The sequence below is a fragment of the Plecotus auritus genome (assembly GCF_963455305.1).
Source record: "Plecotus auritus genome assembly, chromosome: 5".
Taxonomy (NCBI): domain Eukaryota; kingdom Metazoa; phylum Chordata; class Mammalia; order Chiroptera; family Vespertilionidae; genus Plecotus; species Plecotus auritus.
The window spans coordinates 51466156-51486875 of record NC_137776.1 but is presented as its reverse complement, the minus strand read 5'-3'; the positions used below and the strand labels follow the sequence as shown (position 1 = coordinate 51486875).

The following is a 20720-nucleotide window of genomic DNA, read 5'->3' as shown; positions in this document are numbered from 1 at the left end:
AGGGGGTGGGGCCAGCCAGCCAACTGCCTGCAGCCCCTCCCTCTGGCCAGCCCCACCCCCAATCCGCCCCCCCCACCCTGATAGGGGTGGGCTGGCTGGACCCCACCCGTGCACGAATTTGTGCACTGGGCCTCTAGTAAAGTATAAGTGGACTCTCTCCCACCAGGTCCTTTTGAAGGAAACAATACTTCTTTATATATAACTAGAGGCTTGGTGCATGAAATTCGTGCACAGGAGGAAGGGGGTCCCTCAACCCAGCCTGCACCCTCTCCAATCTGGCATCACTCTTGCAATTCAGGACCACTGGCTCCTAACCACTCGTCTGCCGGCCTGCCTGCTTGATTGCCCCTAACCACCTCTACCTGCCAGCCTGATGCACCTAACTGCTCCCTTGCCAGCCTGATTGCCCCTAACCACCTCTGCCTGCCAACCTGATTGCCCCTAACTGCTCCCCTGCCAGCCTGATCGCCCCCTAATTGCTCCCCTGCTGGCCTGATCACCCCCAAACTGCTCTCCCCTGCCAACCTGATCGCCCCTAACTGCCTCTGCCTGCTGGCCTGATCATCCCCTAACTGCTCCCCTGCCGGCCTGATCTCCCTCTAACTGCTCTCCCCTGCCAGCCTGATTGCCCCTAACCGCCTCTGCCTCGGTTCCTGTCACCGTGGCTTTGTCCGGAAGGACGTCTTGAAGATGTAGAAGATGTCCAGTCTAATTAGCATATTACCCTTTTATTAGTATAGATAACTTGTGATACGGTAAGTTTTAAAGTCAGTCATCCTTCATAAAGATCACGCTTCATATTTTTGTCACTCTCTTACTTCCAAGTAGCTCCAAGAGACAAAGGAATATTTAATTTTTAAACAACAATGTACAACTGAAAACAATTCACTCTTAACCTGGGAAACTAAATGGGCTATCACCTAAAAGCACAGCAGGACAACTGCCTGGTTGTAACTTTTACCTATTCTTTAAAAAAAAAAAAATGTTGTTATTGATTTTTAAAGAAAGCGGAAGGGAGAGGGAACAAGATAGAAATAGCTATGAGAGAGAAATATTGATCAGCTGCCTTCTGCACACCCTCTAGTGGGGATTGAGCTTGCAATGGGGGCAAGTGCCCTGATAGGGAATCGAACCCTGACGTCCCGGTGCACAGGACAACACTCAGTCCACTGAACCATACTGGCCAGGCAACTTTTACCTATTCTAGTGACTGCACATCAGCTATCCCCCTTTTACCTTTAAAACTATTTAAGCAAATATATAAGCTGCAAAGCTGCCTATATTTCTAATGGGCATTGAAGAACAGGACATGAAATTATAGCCCTTAAAAAAGTCTTGCTGCTTCTATGGAAACAGGAAGATGGCTATGGATAAACTGGGAGGCTCATTATCTCTTAGCCTGAGAGACTGTCACTTTTTAAACAACCGATGAATATTTATTTTAGTAAAGATAAATAACCTAGCTCCAATCTTGCCTTATGCCAAAAACAGTAAGTTTGTCCTAATGATCACAACTTGAAACTACACAGAAACACTTCTCCCAACCCTATTTCAGCCACCCACGTGCCCAGGAAAGATGCCATATTAAAAATGTTTCCACGTCAACCCTTGTTGAAGGTCAGGCACTGGGTTTAGGGTTCCAGAAACTTGAAATGGCATCTACAAGGAAAAATAAGAAAGGATTACATAGTAAAACATTCTCTTTCACGGCCCCAGTCACCCACGGCCGCTAAATGTGAGAAAGTAGAGACTGTTCCTGAATTGCCCCAAATTAAACCCAGTTAATCTCCCTACACAGATTTTTTTTTCATCCCTCAGTTATTAATTCCCTTTCCTAACAAAGCAGGTATCCTGCCCAATCAGTGATTGCTGAGTTTGAATTTCTATTAAGGTACTGACTTAATAAGGGATGTTTTATTTACTTTGTGATATATAGCTTGGGCTAAACCATTCATCTTTTAAGTACTCAAACACCAACATGTTTAAAACTCAAAGGAAGGAAAGAACCATGATTCAAACACATGGTTTAAGTGATATACGTATTACTTTTTCTAAGTAGAGTTAATTTCACATTTTTGAAATTTCATTTTTTAAAAAACGCTCGTCAGTTCCTTCTACACAGCACAACAGAGGATAAACTAAAGTGATTCTGTCTACCACATCCAACCCCAAGACTCTTTAGCGATTTCTTAAGAAAATATAACATTTTGATACTTCTGACAATACCAGATTTTATTTGGGAGGAGTCTCTTGTGTTTACCATAATCACAGTACCCCAGAATGAGTTAAGTGGGTAAGATAAAAACTTATGATTCGTAACTATCTTCTTATGTCAACAGGAGTGTCTGTTTCACCACACACAGAAAGGATTGACTGTTCTTCTGAAAATATGAACCAACTGGCTTTCAAATGGAGCACAGAGTAAAAACGAAAGATGATTTTTTAATCAGGTTAGCACTGCCTGACCCCTTTTTGCACTTCTAGGTCAGTGGCCCTGCCTTCGCGTATCATCAGGAGGTGGCCTCTGGCCACTTAGAGCCGCCACGGTGACATTTAGTCTGTTCTGTAACGTTTCTGAGAAAGGACCACCAGGCGCTGTCTAACAGAACGCTCTGTGATGACAGAAATAGTCTGTATCTGCACTACCCAATAAAGTACCTTGTAGAGTAATGAGAATTACAGACTTAAAAGGAAATAAATAACATACAGTTCCTCAGTGCAGTGGCCACATTTGCCTATTGAGCACTTGAAATGTGGCTACTGCAACTGAGGAACTGTATTTTATTTAATTATTTTAAAGAATTTATTTTTTAAGGCAGTTTTAGGTTCACAGCAAAACTGAAACTAGAGATTTCCCATACATCCCCTCCCCCTACATATGCATAGCCTCCTCCATTATCAACATCCCACACACAGAGCGGTACATTTGTCACAACTGATGAACCTACACTGACATACCATTATCACCCAAAGTCTACAGTTTACTAGTACATTGGGGTTCACGCATGTACATTCTATGGGTTTGGGCAAATGTATAATGACGTATCCATTATTATAATACCACACAGAATAGTTTCACTGCCCTAAACATACTCTGTGCTCTGCCTACTCACCCCTCTCCCCTCCCCACATTTATTTAATTTTAATTAACTTAAATTTAAATAGCTACATGTGGCTAGTGACTACCACACTGGACAGCGTGGAACTAGATCATCTGATAGGAATGCTATTGCCACTCTGACTGTTAAAAGTTATCAGCCTGGCAGAAGGGATCTGGCTCCAGCAATGATCAGCCGAGGCTCATCTACTTCACGTGCTTTCTTCACTCTCAACTTGCTGCTCCTCAGCCTTTTACTTTCACACACACACACCCACTCCTTTTCCTCACTGACAGATTATAACCATAGATTAAAAATACAGTATTGTAACAAACCACACAAAAGATGAAGCTTGAAATGAAGCTATTTTATGTTTATATACCACCTGGTTTACGTGTTAAATAAACATGCCCTGGTGAAGGAAAAATATATATATAATTTTAGTTTGTCTAAATGAATAAATAAGACATTTACTATGATATCTACACAGTAAATATATTCCCAGAGAGATATTTTTAACTTAATTAAAATGGTAGTTATAAAATTCACTGAGTCGATACTTTTCTAACTTCTTCCTTCCCACCAGTGAGGACTCAATGTGGTCTAAGTAGAAGAAAATAGTGGACTAGGTAGGAATCATGGGCCTGAGAAGATTCTATGGACTTCTGGACCACAGACAAATTACTTCAAGTTAGGATGTTAGGGTCTTCAGTTGTAAAGCAAAGGAGCAGGAATGGATTTCTCTTCAGTCCCTTCCAAAATTAAATTTCAGTATCCCTCTATGTTCTTTGCCATTTCTCACCTAGGAGCTGACTTAGAAAAGCCAGCACGGACCACTCATTCCTTCCTCCAAGCACTCTCTTCCCCTGCTTTCTAGAGTCACCCCACAATTAAACCAAGGGGATGGTGACACTGCCAATGGAAGGAAGGAAGGAAGGAAGGAAGGAAGGAAGGAAGGAAGGAAGGAAGGAAGGAAGGAAGGAAGGAAGGAAGGACCTGCCATAGAGAAGGAGGAAGGGACAATGAACAAACCAGATAATTCAAATTAAAATGTAAGCAATACAAGATAGGTCAATAGGCACTAACCCAGAAAATACAATACTTTTTCAACCCCCAATCTAAACAGGCCAGGAACAAAAGCAATTGGAACACCCCTGTTACAAACCCTGGCACAAACTGATGCTACCAGTTCAAAACAAGATCACAAATTCTTCTAGGACGTCAACCATCAATAGAGTGATTGTGAGAAGTCTCAGAATTGTCACAAGTCACTGGCTTCAAAATACTCCCCAAATGAAGATCTCTCATTCATATGACAGAAAGCCATGAAACCTACTCACCACACCAGTTCTTCTGGTAACCAGCTCTATGAGTGCCTAAAGGTTGGGAAACCTGAATCCTATAAATGTCACCAAAATATTTATTTTCACTTAATGGAAGAACTGAATGAGCACCCCCAGTACCAGGCCTCTGAGCATTATAATAAATGCCACTTACTTAGAAGTTTGAAAATAAAACTATCTTAAAATGATGTTTCCCATAGCTCAAAATATACAATCAGCTTAAAAGGTCAATTCATCTCACTCTTCAATATCCAAGAAGTTTCTTAAAGCTAAGCCAGCCTTTCTTCTCAAATAACTGTTTGGCAAGTGAGGAGAAACATGAAATATATCAGCATTTACTCACATCAGATTCCAAAGTGTTTATCTAAATCAATTCTAGAGCTAAAGCACTGCCAATCCATTCTCTAAAGAACTGCTATTTCTCCTTGGCTTCCCAGATAAGCCAAATGCAAAATGCCTTTTTAATCAATATATTGAATTCTTATTTAGTAGCAAAAACTTGACCAATGGATAGCAGATCTGAGAAAAGAAACACTTGAAACACTTGAATTACTTCAACCATCTTGGAGTTGTTTTGGTATAATTTCAACAAAGCTGTCCTTGGGCTAAGGGGCATAGGGATATAAAATCTCACATGATTACATGGAGAATTCTATTTAAATAGAAAAATAAATTTCCCCAAAAAAATAAACCATAAAGGAATTGTAACACCTATTAGATTGGTTTTCACTTAAAAAGACCCAGTTCTATGGTTTAGCATGTACTACGCCAATCCTATCATCCTTGGTCATTTGTCATTGACAAAAATGCAACTCCTGCCATCCTAACCTGTGAAAATCACGTGTCCTGATAGTCTGCTCCTGAGTTTCACCGGTATCCCTGATCTTCTCCAGCAGTCCTGATTTCTACCCAGCAAGAGGCCCCACAGACTTCCTCACGGTTGTTATATATAAATACATACACAAAAGCGAAGGCATAGGTCTACTTAAGAAAGGACAGCTCTGCCCTAACCGGTTTGGCTCGGTGGATAGAGCATTGGCCTGTGGACTGAAAGGTCCCAGGTTCGATTCCAGTCAAGGGCATGTACTTTGGTTGTGGGCACATCCCCAGTAGGAGGTGTGCAGGAGGTGTGCAGCTGATTAATGTTTTTCTCTCATCGATGTTCCTAACTCTTTATCCCTCTCCCTTCCTCTCTGTAAAAAAAAAAAAAAAAAAAAAATCAATAAAATATACTAAAAAAAAAAATAAAGGACAGCTCTACAGGCAGACAGTTCTGAGGTGGGTGGTGGTGGTAGTGGTGGGATTGAGGGAAAAAGAAAAGAGAGAGAGAACTCAGAGACATGGACAATAGTGTGGTGATTGCAGAGGTGGAGGGGTTGGGTGGAGGTGGAAGAGGGCACAGAGGGGATACATGGTGATGGAAATAGTAAAATAAATGAATGAATGTGTGAATGAATGAATGCTGATTTGGTGGGGGTGGGTGGCAGGGAGCTTGGCTCCTTTAATCCAGAGAGGCCACCTCACAGTCAGATGACCTCCAGAAAGCCAGGCCTCTGCCTGCCTGCCTGCCTGCACAGCACAGGCAGGTGGAAGCACTCAAAGTGCTTACTCTTGATCTGGGTGGATTAATGAACTAATTTCTACAGAGCCCTTTAAGCTGATTGGCCCAAACGCAACTAAATCAGCATTATCGTTAGCCATGGACAAGATCAAATCTTCAGGGACCACAGAGACAAATTTTTAGAAGTCAGGCAATGTTCCTCTTCCACAAGGAGGGAGGAAGTATTTGTCCCCAGAATTCAGACTTTCATCCAGAAAACACTTATTGGACACTTAACATGGGGTATGGAGCATGGAGGCAAGGGATGCCGTACTCAAGGAGGAATTAAGAATTAACATCTAGTGCCAGGATGGGCAAGCGGGCAAACAATTTTCATAAACAGGGTGTCCCAAAAAATGTATATACACTTTAATAGCTGATAGCTCAATTTTGAAAATGAAATGTATTTTAATAACAATGCCTTTACAATTATTCAGAGTATATGTATACCTTTTTGGGGGGACTCTATAGTGTGAGCACTATCGGGGTGAAATATCCAACAGAGCAAGGGGCAGAGGCAAAGGAGGCTCAAGGGCAGAAGAAGTTTCTGTGAAGAGGGATCATTTACTCCCAGTCCTAAAAGGGAGCCACGATCAGAGTGTGTTCAATTTAAGAACACGTATCAAGTTATACATTTATGATGCATACACTTTTCCACATGCATATTATACCTCAATAAAGGTGAGCCAGCTGGAGAGACAAAGCTCTGTGTTAAATAGATGAAGACGAAAGGGAAGGATAGTGGAATGGTTTTCCAAGCAGAAGAGCACTTACCTAGCAGAGGCTAGCAAAGCATGAAGCATTTCAGCAACTGCAAAGGTTCCCACTGGCTGGGGGTCTGTGATGAGAAGGGGGGCAATGACAAGGTATGATGGGAAAGGGAGGTAAGAGACAGTTCCCAAAAGGCCTTACACACTGTGCTTAGAGTTAATCTTGAGGATGATGGGAAAGCCACTCAAGGGGGTAACTGATAAAAAGTTTGGCATAGCAGCATCACTTTGGAGCCAGGCATACTAGACTGGAAGCGTGAAAGGAGACAAGAACCTGGTTAGGAAGTTATTACAATACTCCAGGTAAGAACTGATAAGGGCCTGCACTAAACTGGGGATGGCCAAGAGGAGGAGTTAGAGGCAATGTTTCAAATATGCAAAATATTTAGGACTGATGACCAATGAGATGTGGGAGACAGAGGAAGATGGGAAAGTGGAGGATGATCATGTTTCTGTTTCGCGCCCGAGGGTCTTAAGGAAGGTGGAGAATGTTGAAGGAGTAGAACTAAGATTGAAGCACAAATGGAGAGACAGTGAGTTTGAGTATGAAGTTCTGTGGAATCCTATATAATAAAAGCATAGTATGCAAATTGCCCCCTCGACCGGGAGTTGTCTGGGAGTCCGACCAGGGGGCGGGGCCAGCCAGGGGAAGGGAAGGAGTACCCGGCCAGCGGCCAACAGCCACTAGGGACCCTACCAGTGCACGAATTTCATGCACTGGGCCTCTAGTATCTAAATAAAGACTTATAACAGGAAGCCCGCACACCAACCCAACGATCAGGGAGACCCTTGGCATTGTGGGTGGTGGTGGAAGCCTCTGAGGGGTAGAGAAGAGGGCTCTGGGGCACGGCCAGGCAGGAGAGGAGGAGGAGGAGAATGGACAGATGGTGCCAAGTCCCACAGAGAGAGGAGAAGGGAGGACTGCCCGTCCACTGGCTCTGGCCTCAGGCAGGTCATGGTGATTGTGGAGACTGCAGTTTTGGTTTCTTAGCAAAGGGCAGAAGCCAGGTGGCTGTGGGCTGAGAAGTGAATGGGAGGTTCTTTCCAGGGCTCAGCTGTGAAAGGAAAGAAAGAGATAAGATAGTAGCTTGAGGAGGAAGGAGTAGTAAGAGTGTCTTGTTTTGATCTCTTTTGTGGTTTAAGATAAGAGGGAGAGACGTGAGAATATTTATAAGCCAAGGGAAAAGCAGAGAGGGCAGGAAGGAGAAAGGGGAGCAATAGCGATGACTTTATCTGAAAACAAATGCCCGTCCTTTCCCTCACTGGGCCAGGGGTATTTCTTTCAGTCAGCAGCATTTCCTGCCAGCGTGGCAGCCTCCGCGGGGCAGACTCAGAGGTGGGAGGAAAGTGCAGTCTTAGCAGGTTGTTCCGAGAGCCCTCTCACGATGGGCTGGTCCTCCCAGCAACCTTCCCGCAGGATGCTCTCACCACTTGTCAGAGGGCCATTTGGCACCTACACCCAGGAGCCGGCCAAATCGCCAGGAGCTCCACAGGCCGCTCCAGCTTCCTCCCACGGCTGAGGTGCAGAGGTGCTAGGGGAAGCCAGGCCCACCCAGAAAGCCACCTTCTCCTAGCCACCCACCGGAAGGAGGAGAGTACCAGGCTCCCTCCTCCTCCTGCCTCCTCCCTGGTAGGAACTGAGCACGGGAACCTCTTCAAGCCACTCCAAAGTCTTGCCAGAGACAGACTGTGTTCTTTCCTGATAGCCTGAATCTGATTAGCAGATGGGGTTTATAGGAGTTATGGCGAAGACTAACCGAGAGCACTCACTGTGCCAGGCACTATTCTAAGTGCTTTACATTCTCTCGGTCCGCACAACCCTATTTTTGTCATCTCAGTATTACAAATGAGGAATCTGAATGCAGACACATCTAAGTAATTTGTTCAAGGTCTCAAGGCCAATGACTGCCATTGCCAAGATATGAAATAGACCAGGCCGTCCGACTCCAGAGCCCGCAATGTTTTAATTTACTCCCAAATACAATAAAAAATGTAGCCTACAACAGACTATCCGAGTCAGGGAGAAAGTCATGTTACCAGTCACAAATCAAATGCATACATAAAGTAAGTATGGCAGTAATTCTACCATAAGTTTCTTCTTACCCTAGAGATTTTTCGCACGTGGTAGTTTGAACAGTACATTTAAAAGAGCATTTTTGTTGTGAATGCAATTAATGCCATTGAACTATACACTTAGCAAATGGCCAAAATGGTAAACCCTATGTATATCTGCATATTTTACCACAATGATTTAAAAAATACAAAAAGGATATTTCTAGATACATTTTTCTCTTTACAAAAAAGAAAAAAAAGTGAAATAATATGAAAATCAAAAGCCCTGTCTTAGGCCAAGCATCTCAAGCCTCTTTTAGTTAAAAACAAAAAAACATAATGCCACCCTGGTTAGGTGTCCCCATTGGTTGGAGGGTCATCCCGTACACCAAAAGGTTGCAGGTTTGATTCCTGGTTAAGGTTAAGGGCACATATCTAGGTTACAGGTTCAATCCCCAGTAGGGACACCTACAGGAGACAACTGTTCGATGTTTCTCTCTCACATCAATGTTTCTTTCTCTAAAATCAATAGATAACATATCCTCGGGTGAAGATTAAAAAAAATAAATAAATAAAAACAGCCAAACTAACAAATTAGCAGCAGCAGCAAAGCAAGCGCAGTTTAAAGGACTGAGGGAGCAGAATACACACTCAGTGCTGTGGCCCTCTGAGGTCCTTCAAAAACAACTGTGACCAGTATGGCTCCTGCTGCTCTCAAGATCCCTCCAGAACATCTATAAAACCAGAGCCAATCCTACACCACAGAACTCCACAGAAACTCTGAGGGCACAGAGCAAAGCAGGTCTCATTTTGGGAAGAAAGGCTGGTGCTCCTTAAAGAGTTGGCCATATGTCTATTACCTGGGCCTGAGGAAAACACACCTGAATGGTTATACAAAGCCTCAGAGGAGAGAAAGTACCCAGAGGCCCCCTCCTCAAAGTATGGCTAGGAGCCTAGGAACCAAATTCTTTTTGTTTACTAGGACTGCAAATTCAGTAGGTGTTACTTGTAAATCATTCTAAATGACTACCCAGGACAAAAGTGAAACAACGCTGAGAAATCAAGTCAAAAATACAGAATGGTTCAACCTGCAAAATAATCTAAGAAAATCAAACATACTATGAGGCACAGATGTATTTATGGTTTCTCTGAGGGAAATCAGCAAAGATAATAGCCCTTGCCAGGATTCTCATTCAAACACAGAAACTGATACTGCAATGACTATCAGTCTTTGACAGCAAGGTTCCTTCAGGTTGTTCAATTCCATTAGGGATGCCCAAGTCAACATTTAGATGACTAACCTTATATTCTTTGTTTAGCGAATCAAGGTGATAGAAGCAGTATTGCTAACAAATTAACTTTTCAGTTGGCCTATCTCTGGGTACCCCTTATACTTCTAAAGGAATTTGAGGTTGAGATGGGGGGAGAGGTGAGGAACAAAGATTAACGAGCCTGAAGAGTATAAATAGGTTAGAAAGCCTCCGAAAAGCAGTCACTCGTACAGCAGACATAAATGTTTGAAATCTACAAAGACAAGAATACTAATGACTAAAAGAAAATTTAATAATTTCACAACACAGTAACCCCTCTCTAAGTCAAAAGCTCCCTCCCACAGATTTTAATCATTTCTAGGTTATGTAAAACTTTCTGACTAGGTTACCCCTAAGAGCATTACAAATTCTCCATTGATCTTTTACCACACAAGAACAATACAACAAAGAGAAAACTTTATTTTTAGACTTGCAAAATCCTGTGTTTATTTTTCTAAAACTGAAGTCAAACAACTGAACCTGCTTTGTTTGGATGTGAGCAAACCTATTCTCCCCTAATCCTGGGGCCCCAACCTCTGCCCAGAAGGAAGTGAAGAAAAAGTCCTCTGTGCCACGCTGGAAAGTTCGAGCACCTTGGCTTTCTGCTCACGCACACCTGAGCCTCCTCCTGGTCACAGCTCACACTGCTGAGCCCTATCAGATGTCATCTGCTGTATGGCAGGGAGAGGCAAAGGCTGTCCACCCACACTCATGCCCAAACTGGCTCAGTGTTTGAACTACTAACTTTTGCATGTAATGTTTAAGCAAAAGGGCTTAACCACAGTTCACTCTTAATTACTGAACTAGCATTACACACTAAATGGAAATGGGTTTGCAATTCCCTATAAACATTACCCTTACAAAATCTTATTTCAACAATTTGATTTTTCAATAACATGTCCTCCATATAAGCCATCTCTTTTAGTTGGAAAATATGAGATAAAATTATTTGTTTGTTTATTTTAGAAGATATACATATCTTCTAAAATAAACAGAGAAGGGAGAGGGATAGAGAGATAGAAACATCAATGATGAGGGAGAATCATAAATCAGCTGCCTCCTGAACACCCCACACTGGGGATCGAGCCCAAAACCTGGGCATGTTCCCTGACTGGAAATTGAACCATGACCTCCTGGTTCATAGGTCGATGCTCAACCACTGAGCCACGCCGGCCGGGCTATAAGTTTTTAAAAAACGGTTATTTATTGATTTTTAGAGAGAAACATCGATTTGTTGTTTCACTTATGTATGCATTCATTGGTTGCTTCCTGTATGTGCCCTAACTGGGGATCAAACCCACAATCACCATGTATCAGGATGACACTCAAATCAACTTAGCTAGATAAATTTAAAATATTCAACAGCTCTTCCCACAGTGTGACAGTGAACAAATCGGGATAGAAGTGATGAGCAGGTGTTTCTGTTCTCAAATTCCTCAGGTAGCCAAAACTGGTTTGGCTCAGTGGATAGAGCGTCAGCCTGCGGACTGAAAGGTCCCAGGTTCGATTCCGGTCAAGGGCATGTACCTTGGTTGCGGGCACATCCCCAGTAGGAGGTGTGCAGGGGGCAGCTGATCGATGTTTCTCTCTCATCGATGTTTCTGACTATCTATCCCTCTTCCTTCCTCTCTGTAAAAAATCAATAAAATATGTTTTAAAAAAAAAATTCCTCAGGTAAACTTCTTTTCATTATTATTAAATTGACCAACCATAATTAGCAATGCTGTTACTAAAAGGCGAAAGAAGCCATGCAATTAACACCATCACTTAATTAAACAAAAATAAGATTTTATTCCTTAGTCCACAAAACTGATTAACTAAAAGTCTTACATTTTAAAAAGACAAAGCTTGCATTTTAACCCTACTAATTAACAAAATAAGCACATAAGTTGATTATAAGTAAATTCTGGTCCCAACCCTATGGGGTAGATAGCATCACCCAACTTTTATGGACCACCCCTACAAGCTGCAAAGGGATAAATAAGACCATCCTTAAGTTCACAGATGATTAGGGGGGTCAGCAACAGAAATACTAAAGCACCTTACAAACTCTTAGACTTCAAAATCTGGCTCAAATTCCATGGTCTTCTGTGGAATATTCTGCTTCCTTCTTTTAGCAGGCACTCCCTCCTTTGTGCTCTCCCAGTACTCACATCTGCACATCCTATGGAATCATTTACATGAATACCTGAAGTCCCTGAGAGCGGGGACCATTTTTATTAATGCCTATACTGTGAGCACCTAGCACAATGCTTGAGACATAGTAGGCCCTCAGTTTGTAGAGAAAATAAAAACTGTGGAGTTACAAGCTATGAGGTGTGTAAATAGAGGAGAAGAAGCACAGTACCTGGCCTCAGGAGAAGCGGAAGGCTTCTCGAGAACATGCACTGTGGCTGCCTTGGAAGCTGAGGCTCCACTACCAAGATGGGAACTTAGAGAAAAGCCATGCAAAGGCAAGGAATGGAAGACCAGGTGTGTCCTAGGACAGCTGACTATTCCAATACAATTAATATAAGCAGAATATGGGAGGGGTAGGCAGTAAAACTGCATATGAAAGGGCTTATATGCCGGTTCAAGGGATTTTCTTTGAATACTCGAGGCTTTCAGACACCCTTTACGTTATTTAATCCAGGCAGTGACCAAGACTCAGCCCTTGAAAGCGTTTGGTCAAAAGTTATGAAAGGTCTGGGATTTTTTAAAGAATTTTATGTAGAGATGCCATTTTAGGTTATTTGAAGCTCTTATACCCTAGGTTAAATAATATTCTGCCTATCATATTCTCATATATATATATGTGTGTGTGTATGTATATATATATATATATATATATACACATACTAGTATATATATAATTTCAGTCTGCACTATGCTTCGTTCACACTGTAGCAAGTGATAAAGGCCCGCTGAAGAATATTTTTAATGAAAAGCAAAAAAGCATTTAAGATAAATATTCTGAATTCCTTTTTCATCGCCGTACTTAACTATCAAGATGTGGGATGGGCAGCATCCCATCCCAGCACCGGTAAGGTTATTAGCTGAGGGCGCACTTTACCGAGAGGCTTCCCTGACTGGGTTTAACAAGCCTCTCCAACAGGATGACCCAATAGGGAAGGCTCTAAGTGAAGGGTCAACACAAATCTTTTGGCCCTTTACGTGCTTGGCCCAAGGAAAAGTAACTCAGGCTTCTTGCCGGTCGACTTTGGCAGGTTTTAAAAAATGTAAGATAAGGTGATATTTGTGAGGCATCGAAGGCAGGAAGCAGATCACCGACAGCCTCGGGTTTCACCCTTGGAGCTCGGCCCTGTACCAGAAGAAAGCATCGCCCGGTGCAGGGCATAAGGCCAGGGCGCCTGCTTTCCCGGGCGGCCAGGCTGGACAGCAGGCGGCGCGGCGCGGCGCGCCCTAGCACCGAGAGAGGCGGGTACCCAGGCGGCGCGGAGAGCCAGGTTGCACGGCGGGCTGGACCAGCGGCTGTCAGGGAGGGAAGCCAGCATCCTCTCGGCCTTGAATAAGAACCTGGGCCTCCGCGACTTCTACGTAGCCCAGATACCCAAGGCGAGAGGCTGCTGATTAGGAGCAGAAGCGCGGAGCTTGGAGAGCAGAGGCGCGGCTGCGCCCGCAGAGTCCCCCGGGGCACGAGGTGGGGGCGCTGGAAGCGCAGGGCGGCGCCCCCGCAACCCCACCCCTCCCGCGGCTGCCTATCCGCGTGGCCACGGGCCACGGGCTGCGGCCCCGGCGCGCGGGTGGAGGGAGATGCGGCGACGTTGCCGGTCCCCGGCTCCTCTGCCCCGACGATCTGCGAGATAAAAGTTTGCAGCATGCGGCTGGTCTGCAGTGCGAGTCACATCCGCCGCGCCGCCTCCTGCAGCACCAGCGTTTAGAGACGAACAAATAAATTAAAAAAAAAAAAAAGAACTGTTGAAGCCGGTAGGCCCCGAAGGCGGCCGCTCTGCCTCCCTGGCTTGCAGGCAGACGAGCCCAGCATCCCGCGCCCCCTCCCGCCCCCGGCCGCGCCTCCCACCCGGCCCGCTACGCCCGCCGCACTGACCGATAACCTCCTGCAGCTCGTACGCGTCCCTGCAGATGGGCCAGCCGACCGCCTGCGCCGCCGGGGCCGGGGCCGGGGCTGGGGCCGGGACCGGAGCCGGGACCGCGGGCGCCGCCGGGGCCGGGGCCGGCGCTGCTGTCGCGGCCGCCGGGGACGCCGGGACCGCCGCCGCTGTCACCGGAGCCGCCTGCTGGGGCTGCTGGACGTGCACGGGCGAGCCGCTCGGCTCCGCCATGATGCTGCCGGAGGAGAGCAGGAGGACGCGCCGGTCGACGGACGACCTTCCACTTGAAACTTCCCTTTCCTCGTCGCCGACACCTCTCGGCCGGCGCACGCCCTCCCCGTCTGCCGCCGCCGCCGCCGCCGCCGGAGCCAGCAACGAGGGGAGGGAGCGAGGGAGGCCGAACCGGGCGGAGGGAGGAGGCAGCGCCGGCGGAGGCGGGGAGGGGAGGAGGCGGCGGCCGCCGCGCTCGCCGCGCGCCTCGAACCTCGTGCGCGCGGTTCCCTGCCTCCGCTGGGGGAACCGCCGCCCCCACCCGCTCTGCTCGCGGCCGGGGAAGTTCCACCCACGGGGAGCGAGGCGGGTTTGTGTTTGCTTTCGGGGCTCGCGTCCCCCGTTCCCGGGACTCCTTGCTTTCCCTGCGCCTTTGCCCAGACAATCAGGCTCTCCTGAAGATGCCCCTTGGGGACCCAGAGGGTGAGGTGGGTGAACCGCCGCCAGGTTCTCAGATTCAGCAGTCTCCCCAACTAAATGAAACCTGAAGTTCATTTTCAAGTTCGCGAGTGAGACACCTACATGCGGGCCGTTTGTAGGACGCCAGTTAAAAAATAACCAAAGTTGTAACTTTCCAACGCTTTACCTGCCAATATCACTTTCCCACCTTGCCTAATCTAATCGCGGCCCTTCTATTTTTTCTTAGTGAAACTTGATTCCCTAGGCCCTTGGCTGTTTCACAGAATTTTTTCGTTTGTTCCAAGCCGCCTAGATCCCAGGGAAGGGATGTAAGGGCCTGTGAAGTTGGAATAAGAAAGAAATGGTATTTCTATACCATTAATTACATGCCACATTAACCGGGGAAAACAGGTAGCAGGCGTTTCTTTTACAGAGCATTCTGGGTGTCAACGAATGTACTGCAGCATAAATAAACTGCATTGAAAACTTTTAATTAATTGCTGCTTTTTCCACTCTCCCCAAATTACCTCATCCTTAAAATTGCTATGGTATAACCATAGGTCTTCCTAATTATAGGTGTCGTATTTAACACTGAATGTTCTCTGTGTTCCCTCTGTTGAGATGACCAAAATTATACCATTCTTGTCTTAAGCTGAAATGATGCAGTAAACCAAAGCTCATATTGGTCATTTGTCCAAAATTATCTTATGTAGTTTTCATGGTGACGACTATTAAATAAATAAGAATAATGAACATTTTTTTTAAATTGTGAAACTTTGTCTCCAGCATTCATGCACAAATATCACCTTACTTTTTCTAAAAAAGATAATTCAGAGGAAACCAGAAATTTGTTAGGAGAAACCTTATATGTCTAATCAAAACGTTGATGTAAAGTGAAAATGAGTGTGTTTAATCTCTTAGCAATATGGTACACTTGGCATAAAACAACTATGGTACTCTGGTCTATGAGCAGAAATTTATGCTGTATTAAGTGTACATTTTTTATTCATGGGTGTTCATGTATATTGATTTTAATGTCTGTCAAGAAATGGAATTTATAATCAATAAATTCTAGGCCTCTGATGTTTTAAGTGGAGAGGAACAGGTAACTGGAGCTTTCTATACCTGCTCACCTTTTCAAATGCTGATCCCCACCCCAAAGAATTCCTAAGAACTATTTTTAAGGGAAAAGAAAAATGATTAAATGAATATGACTTCTGTTTTGTGATATGAATTTAAATTTTCACTTTCAAACCATGAAATGGGACTATGAAGTCCAGGAAAGTTCTTGGGAACTTAATAGGAAAATATGATGCTCTCAAGATCAATAGCACAGCCCTGGCCAGTGAGGCTCAGTCAGCTGAGCTCCTCCCAATCACCAAAAGGTCACAGATTAGATTCCTGGGTGAGGGCACAAGCCCAGGTTGCTGGCTTGATCCCCAGTAGGGGTTTGTGGGAGGCAGCTAATCAGTGTTTCTCATAAGACGTTTATCTCTCCTTTCCTCTCTAAAATCAATTAAAAATCATATTTTAAAAAAAGATCAATAGCACAGATTTGAATCAAACACAGATCATTTAGTTTCCTACAAAAATAAATAAATAAATAACTGTTCCTTAGCCACATACCAGATATTTGTATCCAGCCCATCACTTCCCAAATGGCTACCAGGATGATGACTTGCAAGAACTGATGACTCATCACCACCAGTAGGTCAGTTTAAGGAATGGCTACTCTCAGTGGCCTTTGGCATCATTTTTATATATGAAGAACAGAACGTGGATTATCTTTTTAAGTTACATAAAGGCATTAAATTAGAATTTTAAGTTAATGTTTCCATAAACAATTGAGTGAAATGGTAGTTACAATGCAGAAATATATGTATATAAATAATACTCAACTGATATGCAGTGAATTCAGGGAAAACCCATTACTAAATTTAAACTGAAAGATGGCAGGGGAGGGAACCTTTAAAATATAAACACACAAAGAATACATTCAGTAAGACTTTAACAGGTAGAAAAAAAGCATGTCTACATTTTGTTGTGTTTATAACTGCCACATTATATGTCAGGGTTCCTCAGCTTCAGCACCAGGATATTTAGTGCCAGATAACTCTGCTGTAGAGGTCTGTTTCCCTGGCTTCTACTCACTAGATGCCAGCAGCATCCCCATTGTCAGTCATGACTGTCAAAAATGTTTGTTATTTTATAAACAGATTATTGTAGTTATTTGCTTTACAGGGAGCTTAAGTAGTGTTCAGGTATGTATTCATAAATCCTGAAGGGGATCAGATTATGCTACCTCCAAATATGCTACTTTGGCCTAAGGATTATTTTGAGATAAAGGCAATAAGAAAGGACAGACACAGGAGGAACTCTCTGCCCTCACCCTATCGCCTAAAAGTAGGGTATAAATTTCACTTTTATAAATGGAATTTCCACTTATAAAGGAATTTTCCATTTCCAAAGGTCCCCCCATACCAGGAAGAGGAGAATGACTTTTATCACCAGAGCTGGCACTGAGATGAGTCTACATAAACAACCCTTACCTACCCTTAGTTTCCGCATATATTTCCTAGTCACCTTCCCACAATTTACCCAGCCTAGGAGCTCAAGTCCCTTTTTCCTTTGCCTAGTCACTTTTCCACAATTCATCACCCTTTCTTAAAATGGTAGATAGGCCTTCAATTCTAACCACCCTTTGAGTTATTCATCAATGAGTCTTCCCTTGTGTGTGCATATTGCATAGGCAAATACACCTTTTTCCTCTTGTTAATATTTTTTTTCTTTTTTTTTTTAAATAAATCTTTATTCAGATTATTACAATTATTTCTCCTTTTTCCCCCCATAGCTCCCCTCCACCCCTTTCCCACCCCACCTTCTGCCCTTACCTCCCCCCCACTGTCCTCATCCATAGGTGTATGATTTTTGTCCATTCTCTTCATGAACCCCCCATACCCCTTCCCCCCTGAGAATTATCAGTCCACTCCCTTTCTATGCCCCTGATTCTATTATATTTACCAGATTATTCTGCTCCTCAGGTTTTTAATTCACTTGATTTTTAGGTTCGCTTGTTGATAGATATGTATTTGTTGTTCATAATTTTTCTCTTTACTTTTTTCTTCTTCCTCTTCTTTAAGAATACCTTTCAGCATTTCATATAATACTGGTTTGGTGGTGATGAACTCCTTCAGCTTTTTCTTATCTGTGAAGCTCTTTATCTGCCCTTCAATTCTGAATGATAGCTTTGCTGGGTAGAGTAATCTTGGTTGTAGGTTCTTGCTATTCATCACATTGAAAATTTCTTGCCACTCCCGTCTGGCCTGCATAGTTTCTGTTGAGAAGTCAGCTGACAGTCGTATGGGTGCTCCCTTGTAGGTAATTAACTGTTTTTCTCTTGCTGCTTTTAATATTCTCTCTTTGTCTTTTGCTCTTGGCATTTTAATTATGATGTGTCTTGGTGTGGTCCTCTTTGGATTCCTTTTGTTTGGGGTTCTGTGGGCTTCCTGGACTTGTAAGTCTATTTCTTTCACCAGGTGGGGGAAGTTTTCGGTCATTATTTCTTCAAATAGGTTTTCAGTATCTTGCTCTCTCTCTTCTTCTGGCACCCCCATAATTCTGATGTTGGTACGCTTGAAGTTGTCCCAGAGTCTTCTTACATTATCTTCAACTTTTTGGATTTTTTTTTTTTTGCTTTTTGCTTTTTCGGTTGAGTGTTTTTTTGCTTCTTTGTATTTCAATTCTTTGACTTGATTCTTGTGTTCCTCTATTCTGTTTCTGGGTCTCTGTATAATATTTTTTATTTCAGTCAGTGTATGTTTAATTTCTAGTTGGTCCTTTTTCATATCTTCGAGGGTCTCATTATATTTATCGGCCTTTTCTAGGATATTCTTAAAAAGTCTTATAACAGTGGTTTTGAATTCTATATCCAGTCGTTTGTTTTCCTCCATTTCTTTTGTTTGTGATCTGATTCTTTGACCCCGCATTTTCACTGATTCCCTGAGTTGGTAAGGTAGATATTTGTGCTAGGTTTCCAATATGGCCCAGTGGGTCTGCTTCCCCAGTTAACCTGAGGTGGACACTCTTGGTGCACCCCTTTGTGGACTGTGTGTACAGCCTTGTTGTAATTAAGTCTTTATTGTTGTTGGTATCACTGGGAAGAATTGACCTCCGGGTCAGTTGGCTGTAAGGATCAGCTGTGTCTATGCTGGGAGAAGCCCGGTGCTGGAGACAGCCCTATAGGATTAGACTTGCCAAATTGCAATAGCCTCTGTGCTCAGCTTGGATGGGGTGGAGCCTCAGTCTTGGCTTCCTGTCAGCCCCGCCCCTGCGCGCACGTGCGCTTTCAGTCCTCCGCCTTCCCCAGCTCGAGTCTCCACCTGAGAGTCCAGACTCCCCCCACAAGAGCGTGGGTCCCCAGGGGCTCGCCTGGAACCGGGGTTCACTGCAGTCAGAACTGGGGCACAGTGCTGTCAGGAGCCTCTGACTCCCCTCCACCAGGGAAAGCCCACGGCAACCTCCGCAGCCCTTGTGCGCACCGGCGCGGGCGCGCTTTCAGTCCTCCGCCTTCCCCGGCTCCCGAGTCTCCGCCCGAGAGTCCAGACTCCCCCCACAAGAGCGTGGGTCCCCAGGGGCTCGCCTGGAACCGGGGTTCACTGCAGTCAGAACTGGGGCTCAGTGCAGTCAGAATCCTCTGACTCCCCTCCACTAGGGAAAGCCTGTGGCAACCCCCGCAGCCTTTGTGCGCACTGGCACGCGCGCGCGTTCGCACTTTCAGTCCTCCGCCTTCCCCGGCTCCCGAGTCTCCGCCCGAGAGTCCAGACTCCCCCCACAAGAGCGTGGGTCCCCAGGGGCTCGCCTGGATCCGGGGTTCACTGCAGTCAGAACTGGGGCTCAGTGAAGTCAGGATCCTCTGACTCCCTTCCACTAGGGAAAGCCTATGGCAACCTCCGCAGCCTTTGTGCGCACTGGCCCGCGTGCGCCTTCAGACTTCTGCCTTTCCCAGCTCGAGTCTCCGCCCGAGAGTCCAGACTCCCCCCGTAAGAGCGTGGGTCCCCAGGGGTTCGCCCGGAACTGGGGTTCAGTGCAGTCAGAACTGGGGTTCAGTGCGGTCGGAGGCTTCCTTCCCCCTTCCGCCAGAGGAAGTCAGCCAGGCTCTCAGCCGCCCTTCCTCTCTGCGCGCACAAAGCCCCTTTGCCGTACCTCCAATTCTCTGTGAGCTTTTCTCCTTCCTTCTAGTTGTAGAATTTTCACTCAGCCTGCTTTCCTGTGGTTCTGGATGGTGTCCGTTCTGTCTTTTAGTTGTAGTTTTGAAATTGTTGTGCGAGGCAGCAGTTTAGGTGTTTACCTATGCCGCCATCTTGGTTTCTCTCCCTCTTGTTAATATTTTGTTGGTTTAATTTGAAGGCCTCCAGTTATTAAATTTGAGAGGTTAGAGGAAAAGTGTGTCCATCCTCTAAAACACTTTGAACAACTAAGAGAAGATGTGTAGTGTAGGGACCAAGGCCTTGAAGAAAGAGTCATATTCAAATGATGCCTCCAACATTTTTTTATCTCTGACTTTGGACTTAAACTCTCTGAGTCTCAATTTCCTCAATCATAATAACTTACACGAGTTGTTAGAACATCATTTATGTGTAAACAGCTTAGCATAATGGCTGACATATAATAAATGTTCACTAAAATAAAAACCCTCATTGATGGCATAATCATCATCATCATTATTCTATTTGCCAAGATTTGTAACAAAATATAACAAGATATATAACATTATTATATACTAGAGGCCCAGTGCATGAAATTCATGCACTCAGGGAGGTGGGGGAT

At 44.6% G+C, this 20720-nt stretch overlaps 1 protein-coding gene across 3 annotated transcripts in view; it reads right to left on the bottom strand.

Moving 5' to 3' along the window:
- Positions 1-15067, bottom strand: part of STK39 (serine/threonine kinase 39) — a 332909-nt gene extending 317842 nt beyond the window's left edge. Inside the window, exon 1 of one of the 3 annotated variants that reach the window (XM_080670642.1) lies at positions 14222-15067. In XM_080670642.1, the coding sequence (XP_080526768.1) occupies positions 14222-14990 (769 nt within the window). In that variant the 5' untranslated portion in view covers positions 14991-15067. The remainder of the gene's footprint in view (positions 1-14221) is intronic. The other 2 variants (XM_080670643.1, XM_080670644.1) reach the window with 2 other exon arrangements.
- Between the last annotated feature and the right edge of the window lie 5653 nt (positions 15068-20720).